At 37.0% G+C, this 14,525-nt stretch overlaps 2 protein-coding genes across 2 annotated transcripts; one reads left to right on the top strand and one right to left on the bottom strand.

Annotated features, from left to right (window-relative positions):
- Positions 1 to 3,623: 3,623 nt before the first annotated feature.
- On the top strand, positions 3,624 to 4,353 carry LOC133325082 (uncharacterized). Its single transcript, XM_061533907.1, has 2 exons — positions 3,624 to 3,677; positions 3,745 to 4,353. Exons 1-2 carry the CDS (start codon positions 3,624 to 3,626, stop codon positions 4,351 to 4,353), a joined length of 663 nt encoding a protein of 220 aa, XP_061389891.1.
- A 6,798-nt stretch (positions 4,354 to 11,151) lies between these two features.
- Positions 11,152 to 11,899, bottom strand: LOC133325081 (uncharacterized). Its single transcript, XM_061533906.1, has 2 exons — positions 11,833 to 11,899; positions 11,152 to 11,760 (listed from the first exon to the last, which is right to left on the bottom strand). The coding sequence occupies exons 1-2, from the start codon at positions 11,884 to 11,886 to the stop codon at positions 11,152 to 11,154; spliced, it is 663 nt and encodes a 220-aa protein (XP_061389890.1). The 5' UTR covers positions 11,887 to 11,899.
- Positions 11,900 to 14,525: the final 2,626 nt, after the last annotated feature.

Genomic DNA, 14,525 nt, shown 5'->3' with positions numbered 1-14,525 from the left:
CGAACTATTTAAGACTGGTGGCCAAATGCTGGTCAGGAGCATGCACCAGCTGATTAGCACAATTTGGCTAGATGAATGCATGTCCAATGATTGGAACCTCAGCATCCTGTGTCTCGTGCACAAAAAAGGAGACAAGACGATATGTGCCAACTATAGAGGAATAAGTCTCCTTCCCATCGCATATAAAGTGCTATCCAGTGTGCTGTGTGAACGATTGAAGCCAATGGTCAATGACATCATCGGACCATACCAATGCGGTTTCAGACCTGGCAAATCCACCACTGACCAGATTTTTACTCTGCTCCAAATTCTGGAAATGACCCACGAAAAACACAACGACACATACCACCTATTCGCCGACTATAAAGCCGCATTCGATAGCCCTATCCGTTCAGATGTGTTTAAACCCATGTCTGCGTTCGGCATTCCTGCAAAATTAATACGGCTATGCAGGATAACTTTAAGTGGCACAAGGTCAGTAGTTAAAGTAGGAAAGGACCTATCGGAGTCCTTCAATACCGAACGAGGATTCAGACAAGGTGACAGTTTGTCGTGTGATCTTTTTAACATCCTACTGGAAAAGGTCATACGAGACGCAAAGGTGAACAGAAATGGCACTCTGTACACATGTTACTCGCCTACGCCGATGACATCGATATAATGGGTCGAACATTGCGAGCGGTAACAACCACCTTTGAACAAATTGAAAAGGAGTCTGCCAAAGTGGGTCTGGCAGTAAACGGCTAGAAGACAAAGCTGATGGTATCAACGCACAAGACGTCCAGTAGACTCGGACCAACTGTGGAACTTGAGAACTACAGCTTCGAGGTAGTTAAAGACTTTATATACCTTGGTACCGCCATAAATAAAACAAATGACATTAGTTTTGAAATTCGGAGAAGGATTGTGATGGCCAACAGATGCTACTATGATCTAAGTAAGCAGTTTAGAAACAAGGCTACCTCCCGCCAGACCAAACTCACACTTTACAAGACGCTGAAACTACCCGTGCTATTATATGGATCAGAAGCATGTGTACTTGCGCAAGCAGATGAGGCAGCTCTTGGGGTGTTTGACAGAAAAATTCTCCGAAAGATCTACGGGCTGAGCTGCGTCGACGGTGAATATCGGAGTCGAATGAACCACGAACTTTACAATTTATACGCGGACATCGACATAGTCAGTCGTATTGAGCTGCAGCGACTACGGTGGCTAGGCCATGTTGTGCGGATGAATGAAAATGCCTCAGCTCAAAAGGCATATAAAAATGAGCCTACTGATGGTTCCCGTAGAAGGGGAAGGCCACGAATTAGATGGAAAGACCAAGTAGAAAACAACATCTTGGAACGTGGTCTTCCAAAGTGGTGGACTTGCGCACAAGACCGACGCGCTTGGAAAAATTTTTTAAGCTCGGCTTATGGAACAACCGTTCTGTAACAAGCCAGATTAATTTATATTAACTTCAGCACATTGTACAAAATTAAGTGCCAATCGGACAAACTTTGGGTGTTTTGTGCACAGTTTAAATAAAATCGGAAGAACATATATATGGGAGCTATATCTAAATCTGAAACGATTTTCACGAAACTTAGTACACATTATGCTAGCCTTAATTCAGTACGCTATGCCAAATTTCGTGCAAATCGAGAGGTATATAGGGACTTTTTTGCACTATTTACATTAAATAGAAAGAAAATATATAAGGGAGCTATATCTAAATCAGAAACGATTTTCACGAAACATTTCACATATCATTCTAGACTTCATTCAGTACACTGTGCCAAATTTCGTGAAAATCGTATGATATATAGGGACTTTTTTGCTCCATTTACATAAAATCGGACGAAAATATGTTAGCAGTCGTAACATACACTAGAAGCAAAAAATCGGCCATAAAACTGTTTAAACCTTACTCAATGCTGGATTCAAAAAGTAGCTCGGTGTTTGGGTGTTACACCAATTAACAGAAAAAATAGGATGGATCGAATTTTCATCTGCGAAGCCTTGGCCAAACGGAATGAGATAGACCTATTTCTTAAGCGGATGGTGACTGGATATAAGAATGGATCGATAACACTTTGCGAAAACGATCGTGGTCAAAGAGCGACACCTCAAACGGTGGCCAAATCAGAACTAACAACCAGGAACGTTCTGCTATGTATTTGATGGAACTGGAAGGGGATTATATATTTTGATCGTTTGAAGTTAGCAATTGACCAGAAACGGCCAGAATTGTCCAACAGGAGAGGTGTTGTGTTCCAACCGGACAACGATAGGCCACACACATTTACAGTGACTCGCCAGAAACTTCGGGAGCTTAGTTGGGAAGTTTTAATGCATCCGCCATACAGTCCGGACTTAGCACTAAGCGATTATCATCTTTTTCTTTAATGACAAAAAATTGGTAACTTGGGAGGATTGTGAAAATCGACTACTAGAGTTTTTTTTTTTTTTTTTGCAAATAGAGAGCAGGACTTCTATGAGAGAGTCATTATGAAGTTACCTTTAAAATGGCATCAAATTATACAACAAAACGGTGCATATTTGGTGCAAATCAGACATTCCGAAGCATGTCAATAAAGTCCTGTAGTTCATATAAAAATAATGGATTTCTTTTTCCCCAACCTAATATATATGGTAACTATAAATATAAATCTGAACCGATTTTTGCCAATTTCAATAGTATCCATCCTTGTGCCACATAAATGAGTAGTGCCAAATTCCATCCAATTCGGATTGTAAATGTGACCTGTACTTTGTTTACAATTTAACATGTACAAACAAACGGACGGACGGAAATGCATAAATCATCCTAGAATTGGTACTCCTTGGAAGAAATATTTGTTACAGCAAATTTTTGAACATTTTGTGTGGGAGGTACCAGAAGGAGTAGACCGAACTTTGAACTTTATTTCAGTTTGGAATAAATATTACGATGGGCAAAGTTACTCACTTCGATAGTTATCGTGCCCACCAGCCAGCCAGATGGAGGCATAGACATTTGTAAATCGACTTTAATTTGTCAGACACGGATGAGGTCCAAAGAAACATGGCGTCTAAAACCAATACTTCGATGAGGTACAATTTTGCTGTAGTTTATACACCGGCATTAGGCATAAGACTGGTGCTATAGATTTTATACAACGAATAATAAAATCAGTGTATTATTCCGCAGACCACCGCAAACCATTGGCTGAGTTTATATATCAATCGATAACATCGACTGAGAGCTTTTACTTGTTTATTATTTGTTTCCCCCCAAACTAGTGATAAATTTCGATTCAACCTATTAAACAGTTATTGTTGTAATAATATCGGTTATCTTCGTTTCATAAAAAAATAATAATATCTATACTACCGAAATATGGATTATCTCTTGGATTTCTTAGAAAAACAATAGGTGGCAAAGGTGGGTTATCATTTTCGGATAGGTGGTGTAAAATTTTTAGCATTATTTTGCTTATTCTTATCAGAGATAAAAAATAAATAACAATAGCAAAATCATCCAAATATGTTACAAATATTTTTAATGGGGGACCATGATTTCTTTTCTATAAATATTGAAACTCAAAACCAATTCCGTGTATTCACTTTTTGCAGTTGCCAAGTGAAACATTGACAAAATGAAAATTGCTTTGATTGCTTTGTTGGCCGGCCTCAGCCTGGTGGCAGTTAATGTAAGTAGAAACAAGAAACCTTTCCCACATAATCTTAATGGATTTTCTCCTTTTCTTGTCCCCCCAGGCCAGTGTGATGGAAATTCCCTCGCCCTTGGATGAAATCGATTTCGAATATATTGCCAATGATATAGCCGATGATGTTATGGACGTTGATACTCAATCCTGGGCCGGTTTGTACTTTGTCATTCACAAAGTTTTGACCACAGTGAAGGGTGTCAATTGTACCATCAAAGAGGTGATTGGCATTCGTGGTGCTGCCCTTAAATTCCTCAGTGACATTCATGCATGTGGTGGTGAAGTATCGCAAAAACTTCAAAATTTAATTGATGCCGTCAATAATATTATTTCCTCGGCCAATGATATCATCCATGTTAATGAAAATATTTGCGGTAACACTGACAGCGATACCACCACCGATAGTACCGATGGAAGCAAAGATGTTGCTGCCACGACTATGATCAGCAAGACCGACTGGAATTGTTTCTGGAAACTGTTGTTCAAGACTTTGAAGTTGAAGAATCAAATTAAACATGCCATCTATTTGATTAAACAAATTCCATCGGTACCCGGTGCCACTGGTGAATGTGTCACTGATGCTGCCAACACTTTGTCCAACTACTTCACTCAATTCCCCAACCGCGTTGTGGAGTGCTCGAAATTGGTTAGCAATTAAGTGAAAATAATAAAATGAGTTTTGCACTGAAATAAATGATTTGAAATGGAAAACGATTTTGATTTTTTATTTGGTTCGTTACGTTGGGCGCCATTTCATTAGAAGAACATTTATTGTGCTATTACAAAAAAGTGTGCTCAGAAAACATAAATGTTACCCAAAAGCAAGATTTTTATTTATTTATTTTGTTTATGTTGGGCGCCATTTCATAAAGAGCACTATTATTATGCTATTAAAGAAAAATAATTTTATGAATAAAATAAATTACATGAAAACCAGTAAGGAAATCTAAATAGGATCATAAATGCAACATGTACTTTGTTCACAAAAATACATGGACGGGCGGACAGACGGACAGACGGACATGCGTAAATCGACTCAGAAAGTTACAAACATATGCACAAAGACATAATACCCTGTATCTCAGTGTGGAGAAGGGTATAAAGACCTAATTTCTTATTTGTTTGATTATGTTGGGCGCCATTTCATAAAGTGGTCGGTTATTGTGTTATTTAAAAAAATTATGCTCAAAAAATATAAATTTGTCATAATAAAGGAGCTGCATTAGTGGGCTATATTCCAAGATCGTACGATATTCGTTATTTTGGAAGATTTAGAAGATTTAGATTTCATACCAAATGAAAACTCAGAATATCAAAATTGTACCAATTCGTTTTAAATATGTGCCTAATATATTCAAGAGGGCACACATATTTATAATTCTTGGTAGGAAGATTTTGTACCTAATGAAAATCTAAAACCTAACCAATTCGGTTAGGAAATATGCCTGAAAACCTCAAAATACAGAATATTCGGGGTAACGTTATACGGGGGTTATATCAAAACATGTACCGATATATTCCATTTTCAATACCAAATATTCTATGATTTTTTGTTCCTGTTCTATTCATCCAGGTTCTGGCTTGGTCTTCAAATTAAGAAGTACACCTACTTCTACTGCTGCAGCCACAGATATTCAGGAGGCGGGGATAATTGAATAAGTGTAGGTGGTAGTTGGCCTATATCACTTGATGGGCGGGCATTCTGCACATTGTCATCAATTCGTGTCATATATGAACTTAAATGACCGCACCATAGTGGGTAGCTGACGCTCTTGACTGGGGTAAGAACTCCAAGGACGGCATTTGCTTAATACGTCGCCAATTGCATCGGTGTGAATGTAATTCAGACCTGCTTGATATGCTTCGTAATGCAGAGGATCCTATTTATATGGTTGAACGTCTCTTTATATAGATCACGCAGATAATTCCTGACACGCTTTGTGGAGGAGGTCTTATCACAATGTTATATGTCGAATGATTCTTTCTGAGGCATTCCGACCTTCTGTGATTGTTAGGATGATTCTCTGTGAAGCACCCAAGTTGGTACTGCAACAAAAATATGATGTTACACTCCTCATGTATATGGTCCATCGGTATTGTATGGAGACACCCTCTTGCTGTTCTTGAGGCGGAGTTCTGACAGGTCTGAATATTTCCCTATTGCTTAGCACTAAAATTCGCGGATCACACTGGCACCGCATAGCTGGCCAAAGGCCGACCTCTCGCTTTATCAACAATGATTGCTTATCTTCGTCGCAAGTTCTGCCAGCAAGCGACATGAGGTCCTCGTTACTACTATATTGTCTAATCCCAGAGGTCGTTGTTCGTACTGTTTGTCTTATAGTAGAGAGCTATATTTTGTACGAACAATTAAAAAAAGCAAACAAATGTTACCCCAAGAATTTTGGGATAGTTAGTGGTCGAAATTAAATTCCTCCAGGGCCTTCCCATACAATGGAATTTTTATCTCATCAGTACATGTGGTAAACAAAAACCAGTAAGGAAAGTAGAAAAGTCGAACGGGGCCGACTATAAGATACCCTTCTAGACCACTTTGGGTATATTCAACAGATGGAATCCTAACAGACGTCGCATTTTTGAAGGACCATTAACATGAAATTAAACATGTCATTCTGCAACCTATACTAATCTTTGGTCTGATATAGAGTTGCTTCTTACAATGGGACAAAATTATGTAAATAAATTTAAAGCAAAATATCGAAATCTAAACCGATTTCATCGAAACATGTCACATGTTAGGTTACATTTATCTCTATATATTTTTTGTGCATTCGGCTACATTTTGAGTTCTTCATTTACTTATAAATCCAAATTTCGTGCAAATCGAAGTATATATAGCACCTATCACCACCACACCGCCCGCGGGCGCTTTCTGTGTGCACTCATACAATCAGGGTTACCGTTGTGCGACTAAAGTCGCAATTTGCAACCTTTTTGATGCTCTGTAACTCTGTTTGCAACTTTTTTCAACTTTGTGCGACTTTTCTTTCCTGTTCTTCTTAAGTTTTATTTTCCTTTTTATGTGTAAATTCAAACTTGTTTTCATTCGTCTACTTTGTTTTTGAGGTCCAAGGGAATCTGACATATTCCAGGAAAAGTTTTATTGACGATTTTACTTATCTGTGCGACTTTTTTTCAAGGGAACGACTTTTTGTGCAACTTTTTTAAAATTCCCAACGGTAACACTGCATACAATCATAGTTTTGTTGAATAAACGACCGTTCACCACTCTAATTCCACCACCAAGTGGTTGCTTGTTTACAAACAACGAGCCAACAGAATAGTCTCGTATGAGCAATTGATGAAGGAGGTTGTGTTGTCGCTTGATCACCACGGGCCTTGTCTGTGAGACAAACACAATCAAAGCCAATGCATATGTGGTGGTTGGTTAACCCTGATATATAGGGACTTTGGTGAACCATTTACATAAAATCGGACGAAAATATATATGGGAGCTATATCTAAATCTGAACCGATTTTGACCAAATTTAACACGCATCTCTCTAGACTTAATTCAGTACGCTATACCAAACATCGTGCAAATCGAAAGATTTATAGGGACTTTGGTGCACCATTTACCTAAAATCGGACGAAAATATATATGGGTGCTATATCTAAATCTGAACCGATTTTTACTAAATTTAACACACATCTTTCTAGACTTATTTCAGTATGCTGTGCCAAATTTCGTGCAAATCGAAAGATTTATAGGGACATTGATGCACTACTTACCTAAAATCGGACGAAAATATATATGGGAGCTATATCTAAATTTGAACCCATTTTTACGAATTTAAGCATACATCTTTCTAGACTTAATTCAGTACGCTATGCCAAATTTCGTGCAAATCGAAGCATATTTAGGGACTTTGATGCACTACTTACCTAAAATCGGACGAAAATATATATGGGAGCTATATCCAAATCCGAACCGATTTTTACGAAATTAAACACACATCCTTCTAGACTAAATTCGAAAATATATATGGGAGCTATATCTAAATCTGAACCGATTTTTTCAATAGGGTTCGTCCTTGGGCCAAATAAATGAGCTGTGCCAAATTTCATCCAATTCGAATCAAAAATGCGACCTGTACTTTGTTTACAATTTAACATGGACAGACAGACGGACGGACGACTCAGAAAGTGATTCTATGCATATTCTCAAAAGGAACCATGCCTGTTACAAACATATGCACAAAGACATAATACCTGTACCACAGTGTGGTGAAGGGTATAAAGATCGAAGATTTATTTTAATATTCCTCCTATCGACGGTATAGATGTCCTCAACAAGAGAATCCGATGCCATGATTGCTCAATCATCTGCATAGATCACGATCTCAATGCCACCTGGCCGCCTTCCGTCACCCAACGGGGTTTGGATTTATTATTCCAGAACTCCAGATACGACTGGATTGCAAACATATAATTGATTATCCAACGTTTCAAACATGGTCGGAAAGAAGTGTTCTCGGTAGCCTTAAACGGTAGGGCTTGTTTAACGGTATAAATGACTTTTATAACAACACTTTTCTATGTCACGTCCTGCTCCTGTCGTCGACTTATATATGTAGAGATGACGTGCAACGCTTCTTTTGTATTACGTTGCTTACGGAACCATGCTGATTACCTGCAGCTGTATAGTTTTTCATGTTGGAGAGGAGTAATTACTCAGGAGTCTTCGATACTTGCGGCAAAAGTTAGATCACGAATGTTGATCTGAAAAAAGTTTACATTAACACAATTAGCCACCGAGGTCTTTAATTTAACACCATAGAAATTCCTTCCTTGGGTCTACAACAACGGTCCAGAGTCAATTCAATACCTAAAATATAGAAGCCGTGAAACTATCGATAACATGTTATCGATAGTTTCTTTGCCTATATTTTTTGGTATTGAATATTTTATGAGGTTTATGGTGTTAAATTGTGTTGGTGGCCATTGTGTTGCTGTTTTTGAGATCAACATTCGTGATCTAGGTTCTTTCCCTATTAGTTTTTGGAATATTTTATGAGGTTTATGGTTCTGAAAATGTGTTTGCCGAACCATTTTTGCTGTTTCATTACCAAGGATATACCTTCCTCTTTATTATGAAATAAACATCCGATCATTTAGACGGAAAGAAAATAAAAATCGCCTGACGTATGGCGAATATGGGTTCTTCATATACTTGCCAAGGGCTTTCATCCCTATATGAAATTTTCCACCACTCAGACCATGAGTTCCATTTTTGGCATAGTGTTATTGCAAAATCTGACCTCCAAATTCGACTTTTATATCTGATGGAAGAGATTATCTTGTATTAATCTACTCGAAAACGTATCACAAACATTAATTATCACTTTTTTTGAAAAACACTCGAAAAATATTAAATCTCATCATTCAAAAAAAAAAGTAATTCATCCACAAATTTTGTTCGATATTCTGGTTAGCTATAAATACGCAAATCCAAAATATTTCAATATAGTTTATTATTTATTTATTTTTTTTTTTTTTTTTTTTTGAAGAATAACGAAGAACGTTAAAGGAAAATGAAAATTACTTGGATTTTCGTTTTGGCCGGCATATGCCTGGTGGCTGTTAATGTAAGTCCAAATATTCTTGCATCCTCTCTCCTTTTTACTAAAATAAAAATCCCATTGCTTTATTGTTTGTGTTTTTCAGGCCAATGTGCTAGTACCCGCTACCCAATGACATGGCCGATGATGTTATGGATATTGAGACCCAGGTCTCTTGGTTCGGTATTTACTTTGTCATCCACAAAGCATTGGTTGCCTCAAAGGGTGTCAAATATACCGTGAAGGAAGTTTTCGCTATTCGCGATGCTGCCCAAAAGTTCGTCAGCGATGTTGAAGCCTGCGGTGGTGAGGCCTCAAAGCAATTGCAAAATTTAATCACTACCTGCAAGAATATTTTGTCCACGGCCAATGCTATCATCAATGTTGATGAAACGGTTTGCGGTAACAAACCCATTGATGATGCTACCACCGTTGTCCCCGTTGAAGATACTGGTAATGGCGATGTTGCCACTGCGACTTTGATTACCAAGACTAGTTGGAATTGTTTCTGAAAGCTGTTGTACACGACAATGAAATTGCAGCATCAAGTGAAACACGCCATCTATTTGATTAAACATTTGCCCTCAGTTCCCGGTGAAGCTGGTGATTGTGTTAATACAGCTGCCCAAAATTTGTCCAATGTTTTCAATCAATTCCCCAGCAATGTTAACACTTGTGCCCATATGATTGGCAAGAACTAACATTAAAATGGAATTTGAACATTAAAATAAAACGAAAAAAAAATGAATTTGAAAAAAATATCTACCAACATTTTTAGTTGGGCGCCATTTTATTTGTGAGAAATTATTTTATTTGGGGGAAAAGACACATGTGCGACGTTGCGTAGTGTCCCACGTTGGGCGCCACTTAGGAAAATAACATTTTTCTCATATGATTGGCAAGCACTAAATTTAAAAACGGAATTAAAAAAAAATTACAGAAAGTAATTTACATTGAAAAAAAAATACATACATTTTTAGTTGGGCGCCATTTTATTTAATTTTTTGATATTACAATAAATTAAATTTTAAATTATTTCATAGGTCAGAAAACACATTTATTCGACGTTATACAATAAAATAAAATAATGAATACACAACACAGTGTTCCACGTTGGGCGCCATTTAGGCAACGTTTAAAAAAATATTTTTTTCTATTACAAATTTTAAAACTTAACATATATAAATTGGGGCTATGTAGAAACATAGATCGATATTGAAAATATTCTCTGCCTAGATGTTTTTTACCCACGAAGTTCCAGGACTACCAAATTACAGCAACATCGTAATGGAGTCTATACAAAACATGGACCGATACTGATACACAATTTTTGGTAAAAAAAAAAAACAAATTAGTGCTGAAAATGCAGGATAATAAGGGTATCCCAAAACGAAGCTAATTCTGGAGACGTTTTTCAACGAACATGTCTCTAATTTGATATTATGGGTTCTTATTGGGTGTAAAATCGTCCTGCCAAAAATTATTAATATCAATCCTTGTTTTTATGTAAACTCCACATGACGGTACTTTGAAGATTTCGAAATGTTCAATGTCGTAGTCCAATTGTCCAACCAAAGAGTCTGTACTTTATATTTCGATTTATCCTGACAGCAATTTATCATGAAATAGCAAATGTATAAAGGTCCTGATCGATTATAGGTATTTTGAGAGTATATATAAAATGGCGCCCAATTAAAAATCCATAAATATACATCAAAATAACGAGATTAGGTATTTTGAAGGTATAAATAAAATGGCGCCCAATTAGAAGTCCATAAACATACATCAAAATAGCAAATAAAAACTTTTGTAATTATTTTTTAACTTCAAATCACTTTCATTTATTCATTTCATTCTCGAATTTCGTTCCAAATTTATTTCTTGCTAACCAACTTCGAGCAAGTTTTCACATTGCTTGGGAATTGATTGAAAACACTGGCCAAATCCTGAGCAGCAGTATTGACACAATCACCAGCTTCACCGGGAACGGCGGGCAAATGTTTAATCAAATAGATGGCATGTTTAACTTCATTCTTCAGCTTCATTGTCTTGAACAACAATTTCCAGAAACAATTCCAACCAGTCTTGTTACCCATAGGGTTGGTGGCAACATCACTATCATCGTCGGTACCTTGAACATCATCGACGGGTGTATTTCCGCAAATATTCTCATCAACATGAATGATATCATTGGCCGTGGACACAATGCTCTTGCAGGTGTCAATTAAATTTTGCAATTTCTTGGAGACCTCACCACCGCAGGCTTGAACATCATTGAGGAACTTTTGGGCAGCATCGCGGATAGCGAAAACCTCCTTGATGGTACAATTGACACCCTTCAACATGGTCAACGCTTTGTGGATGACAAAGTAAATACCGAACCAAGAGACTTGGGTTTCAATATCAATAACATCATCGGCAACATCATTGGCAATGTATTCGAAATCGATATCCTCCATGGGAGCGGGTACTACCACACTGGCCTGTAATTTTTAAAAAGACAATTATATTATTTCAGTAAAAATGTGCGATGATACAGAAATATCAGGACTTACATTAACAGCCACCAGGCATAAGCCTGCAATTAAAGCAATCAAAGTAATTTTCATTTTTCTTAAGTTAACTTTCTTCGTTCAACTTTGAAAATAAACTATTGCGGATTATTTTGGATTTCCGTATTTATAGCTAACCAGTGTATCGCTAAATTCGTCGGGGGGAATTTTTCTTTTTGGATGATAAGAATAACAATTGGCAAATTGTTGTTTTTTTTAATAAATGATAATAAATTTTTGTACACATTTTAGCCGATAAATAAAATAGATAATCCATATATAATTATAAAATACAAATTTATAAAAAAATATATATTTTTGGGCCATGGAGAAGATAATCAACGTAACATAACTGACAACACGAAAATGTGGCGCCCATTGTTAATTTTTGTTCGATAATGGAGCCATACATATTGAAAATCCGAGGGATGCTATATGGGGCAAAAATATATTAGGTTGGGGAAAAAGAAATCCATTAGTTTTTCGTCGAAAAAGTCGATAAAATAGGAGAAATGATCGAAGTTGACCGGCATGTTAGCAGTCGTAACATCGCACAGGAGCTAAAAATCGACTATAAAACCGTTTTAAGGGGACCCCCCCATTCTCGGTGTCAAAATTTTTTTTGATTTAATTCGAATCTACTCTAATTCTAGAATGTCTCTACAAAATTTCAAGTGAAAATCTCAAGAACTCTTAAAGATATAGCCGATTTATTGTGTTAGCATCAAGTGACGGCTAAAGGGCTTCTCAAACTTTAAACGCGTTTTTCTCAAAACGAATGGCGGGCACGATAACTCAAAAACTAATAATCCAATCGGTTTCAAATTTTGACACGTTTCTCTGGGAGTGTGTAGCTCTCGTATGAACTAGGATAAAGCCAATCGGTGAAGATCTTCCTTATTTTTTAACTTAGTTTGTGGTAAAAAATAGGCGATTTTCCATAAAAATTTTTTCAAAGTTCCGCCATTTTGTTAATTGTTGTGCGAAGTCCTAGTTCATACGAGAGCCAGACATGTCCTCTTTCTAAAACAGTTGGAATTTTCGGATTCCGATGTTCCAGTGAGGAGTTATCATGCCCGCCATCGAAAATATGGACTTTTCTTTGAACCCAAAAAACAACAACAAAACAACAACAACAAATTTTGGTAAATTATTTTTCTTCCTTTTTAAATCTTCAAATACATATGTGCCAAATCCCTAGCTGGGTTTTGCATTATTAGCTAAGGTTTTTATACCCTACACAACTATGTTGTCAGGGTATTATAGCTTTGTGCAGCCCCAAAAGTTTGTAACGCCGCGAAATATTGGTCCTAGACCCACCTTTAAGTATACCGATCGTCATATCTCGACTAGCTGAGTCGATCTAGACATGTGTGTCCGTCCGTCCGTCCGTCTGTCCATTATAATTTGTAAACACGATACAGGCCAGAGTTATAGACCAATCTTCACGAAATTTTGCATGTAGGATGGGTTCTGGCCAATGAAGACCCCTATTGTTTTTGGAAAAGATCAATTAATATTTAGGGGATGAAATGGACCAAAAACTTTATTTTTGTCGGTTTTTCTGGTCGCTCCAGAGGCCGCAATTATGGCCCAAACACCGCGAATTTTTGCATGGAGAAGGGGATCGGGCCAAAGAATAAACATACCTGTTTTGATAAAGATCGGTAAATATTTAGCGGGTCAAATGGACCCTAACTTTTGTGTGAAAAATGACAAAATTTGTATTCTATAGCGTATATATTTACCACTGAAGGACATAGACCCGAGAAGTTGATAGTATATCCAAGAGTAGTGGTTGACCTTTAAATTGATACCAATTATATTGCCGTAGGTACTCGGATGCGGGAGTAAACATAAATATTTACAGGTGCTTAAGTATTTATATATTATTTAGTAACCTATTACTACACTGGAGGGCCCATAATGGAGCAGAAATATAGCGCTGATCGCTTTGAAATGTTCCATGAGGTTCCAGTTATGGTCAAGGACAACGCCTAAAATGTTTGGTGATGATCAGATAATAATTTTTCGGATAAAGTGGACCGAAAACTTAATTATTTGTACTTTTCGAGTCGAAAGCCAAACATCACAACACAACCCACGGTGAAGGGAATCTGGACAAGTAATTAGAGGGGTTGTACTGATTATTAATAACACTTGCTGACCACTAGCCAGTCAAAAGTGTGCAAATATCGCGAAATATTGCCCAATCTCAGAATATAGAACCACAGAAAGTTAGATTTTAATGGAAGTTGTGTAGGGTATCGTATGGTCGGCCCCGTCCGACTATACTGCTCCGCTCACTGGTTTTTAATTAATTTTTAAAATATTCGACTGGGGCGGATTTTAGCATAATTTTCGAATAATACGTACTTATTATTGAGTCTATATCTCGTGAACTATTCGAAATATTGCTTTTCTCTCATAAGCAATATTTTTCCTCTTAATTAGATCTAAAACTTTTCTCTTGAGATAAAATCAATAAAACAACACCATCATACTGAAATAGCACAACTGCAAAAAAAATTAAAATTTAGACATACTTTTTCCATGTTTTTTCACACTTATTTCAGAAACTGCTACTGTCTCGGCCAAACAATATATGACAAAAAGATAGCCAATAGCAAATAAAACAACTCTTCTTAAAACCCCGATTTCATTGGTTGACTCCTTCACATAGTTATAGCCTCACA

This window comes from Musca vetustissima, unplaced genomic scaffold, assembly GCF_032173495.1.
Source record: "Musca vetustissima isolate MV318-11 ecotype Yass unplaced genomic scaffold, APGP_CSIRO_Mvet_v1 utg13413, whole genome shotgun sequence".
NCBI classification, from domain to species: domain Eukaryota; kingdom Metazoa; phylum Arthropoda; class Insecta; order Diptera; family Muscidae; genus Musca; species Musca vetustissima.
This window is presented reverse-complemented; position numbering and strand designations above follow the sequence as displayed.